The 4692-nt window shown below is 42.6% G+C and overlaps 1 protein-coding gene across 25 annotated transcripts in view; it reads left to right on the forward strand.

The window, feature by feature from the left end:
* The window catches only part of DCUN1D2 (defective in cullin neddylation 1 domain containing 2), a 30903-nt gene extending 28147 nt beyond the window's left edge, over positions 1 to 2756 (forward strand). For all 25 annotated transcript variants that reach the window (XM_084879917.1, XM_084879909.1, XM_084879898.1 and 22 more), the window contains one exon: positions 813 to 2756. In XM_084879917.1, the coding sequence (XP_084736043.1) occupies positions 813 to 892 (80 nt within the window). In that variant the 3' untranslated portion in view covers positions 893 to 2756. The remainder of the gene's footprint in view (positions 1 to 812) is intronic.
* The last annotated feature ends 1936 nt before the right edge of the window (positions 2757 to 4692 follow it).

Genomic DNA, 4692 nt, shown 5'->3' on the forward strand with positions numbered 1-4692 from the left:
CAGTTGACTCCAGGCTTTACCCCATTGCTGAAATGGAGGTGGTGATGAAAATAATATCCAGTTCATTGTATCTTGTAAATCACACACAAGAAAAATAGGGTTTATTTAATCAAGAAGACAGTTCTCTAAAGCATTTAAAATATGGGCATGCAGAGAGCCCCTGGCAGAACTGTAGAACCAGACAGGTGTTTGGAAAAAGCTGTTCCAAGATGTAATCCCATTTGGTGCCTCATGTCCTTAGGCTGGTTAAGCTAATTTGAATAGTCCAGCTTACATTTACCTACATGAACATAACCACACACTTAGTAGCCCCTGCCCCCACCTGGCCCTGGTGCCACTGTTGTCAGGGAGGGCCATGCCTACATGAGCACAGCAGGATCTGCCGGCCCAGGTCCGGCTAGAGCAGACAAAGTGGATAACTTCAGCAGTTACGTGAAGCACAAGCTGTGGAAATTAAAAATCATTTGAGTTTTTATTAACTGTAAGTGTTAGATTATGAAAACAGTGCTTTGAATAAAAAATACTGCTCTAGCCGAAGCCGGTTTGGCTCAGTGGATAGAGCGTCGGTTTGCGGACTGAAAGGTCCCTGGTTCGATTCCCGTCAAGGGCATGTACATTGGTTGCAGGCACATCCCCAGTAGGGGGTGTGCAAGAGGCAGCTGGTCGATGTTTCTCTCTCATCAACGTTTCTAGCTCTCTCTCTCCCTTCCTCTCTGTAAAAAATCAATAAAATATATTTTAAAAAAATTTTTTTTAAAAAAACACTGCTCTAAAATGTACATTTAAAAAAACATATTTTTGCTTGTTTTTAGGAGCATGGCCTGTTCTTATAGATGACTTCGTAGAATATGCACGGCCCGTAGTCACAGGTGGCAAACACAGCCCTTTCTAGGCAGAAAATGAACATGGATTAGGATTGTAAAAGGAACTGCCACCGGCAAGGAGACATTTTGGTCCGTTTCTGTGCACACGTGTCACTGATTTCAGAAGCCACGGAACTGGAATGACCATCTCACTCTGCCTGAAGGACACGGTGGCGGAGCTTGGACACCGTGGGAGACCCTCAGAGAGAGCTGCTGAGGAATGTCCGCAGAGGGGTCGCATAGCTGTTGCTTTAGGAGATTTCTGCATGATTTTTATATTTATGAACAAAGTACTAGAGCCTATTAGCAGGACTGCAGAGCATGCCGATAATTCATGATTTCAGGTGAACACCAGCAGTTACCACAGTCCGCTGAATTATATTGTAATTACACTTAAAAAAAAAGGATTTGTGTCCTTGGTAGGATATTGTATTTTTATAAAGTCAAAGCTAACGTGTGTGCCCAGAAGGAAATGATCTTGTGGAATCTAACATTTTTTTTTAAACTTGGTGCCAGGAATTCAAGATTTATATTTTTTGAATTATCAAATATCTAGATTTCCCAGATCTATTTTTGTTTTAATTTTCTCTAGATGTTCATCTGAAAATCATTTTGTAGTTTTTAATAGCTATTAGTTTCCAAAGCGATGGCACATGTATGCGGTAATTCCAGGAAAGTTTTATTTTAAACAGCTTGCAAGTCAGCGGGTCTATTTTACTTCCAATAATGTCATTTGAACTTCCTACGAAGTTTCGTAAAGTATGTTTTCTTAAAGAAATGTATTTTATTATACTTAAAAAGACATTTTTCCATGAAGAATATTTATTTTATGAGTGATGAATTATAGATTTAAAAATCAAGTGAGTCGGTTCCTTTCACATACCTGTAATCTCCATAATGTCCTCTCCAGCCCTTCGTATGGTTGTACACATTGGAAACTAACATACACATTGTCAAAGAAAACCCAAAAACCAAACCAGAAACCTTCATCTCATTGGTGAGCTGCAGTCTTGTCTTCGCCTCACATTGCCTTCCGATTTTTCTGGTGTTTGCCTTGTCAAAGAGGACCGTCCGTGGCACAGGGATAGATGGGCGTTTTGTCTGTAGTTCTGAAAAATCACTGAGTGGATCCTACCTCCTACTTCAGAAGATCTTCCACCAGAGTGTGCCTGCTGCCCGGCCCACAACCTGGTTTAGGAGAAAGTGAATTGGGGTTATTTCAGGACAGGAAATTCACTCAGATTTCCTGTGAACAGAAGGTGTGCCCAAAATGTGTCATTTTGATTTGACTTCCAAAAGTGTGACTCACTGTGTTTTAGGAAGTGCCCGTGTGCAACACAAGGTTTGCGTGTACTTACTCTATGTGAACTATGTATACTTTTGAATAGAAGTCTTTCAAAGAGGGCAGCAGGCAGTGGAGGATTGGAAAAGGGGCTGAATCCTGGAGACCACAGGCTAAGCTGGGGTCACCCACCCATGATTAGGTGCGGGGCCCAGGTAAGTCACCCCATCTCTCCCCAGCTGCCACTTCCATGTCTGTAAAAGAAAAAGCAAGGCCAGCTCTATCTGTAAGTCTGTGATTCTCAGAGAGCATCTATTTTATATAATGAAAGCTAGCTTTAATAAAAACTTCAACAACATATAAAGCATCCTTCAGGCTTCATACATTCTTGACATGTTAAGTGTTCTGCTCAGAGACTTATTCTTAAGATTTAAAGTTACATGAGGAAAAAACGTTCTATGGCCTCAGTAGCTATCAAAACATTAGTAATCGGACTGAGGGTCTTCAAAAGATGGTGGGTTTCTTTTTCTCCTATGATATACATTTAAGTCATGCATGCCATGGAAGTGCTAAGAACTTTGGAAACATTAAAAATAAATTATTTTCTCTGGTGTGGTCTACATTTAATTCTACCCTCGGTTATTCCAGTACTCACCACTAGATGTCAGCCTCTTGATCAGTCATGGGGTGGCTACCTACAGGAAAGCCACCTCCATAGCCCAGTGACAGGGACATTCCCAACTGTGCCGAGCCTGCCACCCTAGTTAAATGGTCGTGTCCCAACATTGGCAGCTGCAGTCATTTAGGTTTTTTTAAGTGTCACATAGTGGCACTTAATATGATTTTCATGTGAACAATTACAGATCTCATATATAACCCAGAATACACTGAAATGCAAGCTATAGATATATTGAAAAGACACAAATTAACCAAATATAATAGGTTTAATTAGTACTATATATTATTAGTGCCTTCCTACAGTGTCTGCCAAGAATTTTTGGAATAGATGTTGCTTTTTTTTGTCCTGGTGGCATGATACATGGACACATGCCGTTGTGTTACTTTCACTCAGTAAGTTTAAGTGTAATATACCTTGGAGGCAGAGTCGATTTTTTTGTTGTTGTTTTTTGTTTTGTTTTTTGTTAGTTGCTTCATCCACACAGTTGGGGCTCAGTAAATGTTGCACAAACAAATCAGTGAACTCATCTCACCTCTTCCTATTTGCTGACATAGGCCACATAGTATGGATTTCCTTCTAGCAGCTGTGATAAAGGTTTCCATGGCCTCAGAATTGGCAAATGAATCTCACCCCAGGCTAGACCTCTGCCCTCAACAATAAATGTTCCTGCCAATGGTGCTGGTCTACCTGCAGTGGGAGTTGTCTAAAATAGGACTGCTGTCGTCTGTCTGGTCCTGGTGGATAAGAAATCTGCATACCCAGAAACCCAGGGCCACCTGTACCAGCTTTTAAAGGACTGTTTGCTTCAGGATCTCTCAGAACTGTGCTAGCTGGAATCATGTTCTAGAACCTCATTTTTAACATGGGCTGTTACAGTGCTATGTGTTCATTTAAGTGCATCCTGGCATCCTCTTATTGTTGGAAGAAATTCCATTTTTAGCAGGTGTGTTTCTGAGGTCCAGGTGTGAAACCCTCCCTCTCTGGTATGATGTGCCCAGGTCCTAGGGACAAGGGGGAAGCACGGTCCCAGAGGGCCTGGAACAGTGAAATGACTGCTTTCCTAACATCTTGTTTCAAATCAAGATTCCTGGTTTAGACATCCCATCTACCTCTCCCCCCACCCCCCCCGGCCTCTTCATATCTTTGAACGTTCTTGAGAATGGACAGGGTGCTGATGGCATCATCACAGATGCCACGGCGAGGCTCTGCTCTGTGCCCACATGAATTGCCATCTGAAGCCTGGTGATTTGGAGCCTTTTGTTGAGCATTGAATTGTGAGAACACTTTGTGATCTTTCCCACTTTCCCACTGGATGGAGCCGGGTATGCTTTGTCCTAAACACTTTGCATTTTCTCAGTGTTCTATCAGAAACTCGTTTTATAATCCAAAAAGTTTTCCCCCCAAAAAATGGGATCATGATGGATAAATCTCAACATTATGCTAAGTCAAAGAAGCCAGACACAAAAGGCTGCATAATGCGTAACTCTATTTAAAAAATCTGGAAAAGGCAAAACTAGAGAGACAGAAAGCAGGAAAGTGGATGCCTGGGGATGGGATGCGGGGGAACAGAGGGGGGCAACTGGGACTTGGGGGTGACAGAAGTGTCCTAAAGCTGGACTGCGGTGTGATGCACAGCAGTGTCCCTTTAAATGAGCTCATCAGGCTGTGCCTGGGACATGAGTGAGTTTCCTGGTGTGTCAATTACACTTTCGAGCATTTAGAAATGAGTGCATTTCTTCAAGGATGAAAGACTCACTGCTGGAAAGTCACTGCCTGTGAGAGAGCGCCTGGAGGTGCTCTGGATGCTGCCTAGATGCTCTGGGTAAGCCGGCAGGCTCCTCTGTTGAAGGGCTAGTGTCTGTCCGGAC

This window comes from Pipistrellus hanaki, assembly GCF_964339955.1.
Source record: "Pipistrellus hanaki genome assembly, chromosome: 3".
NCBI lineage: Eukaryota > Metazoa > Chordata > Mammalia > Chiroptera > Vespertilionidae > Pipistrellus > Pipistrellus hanaki.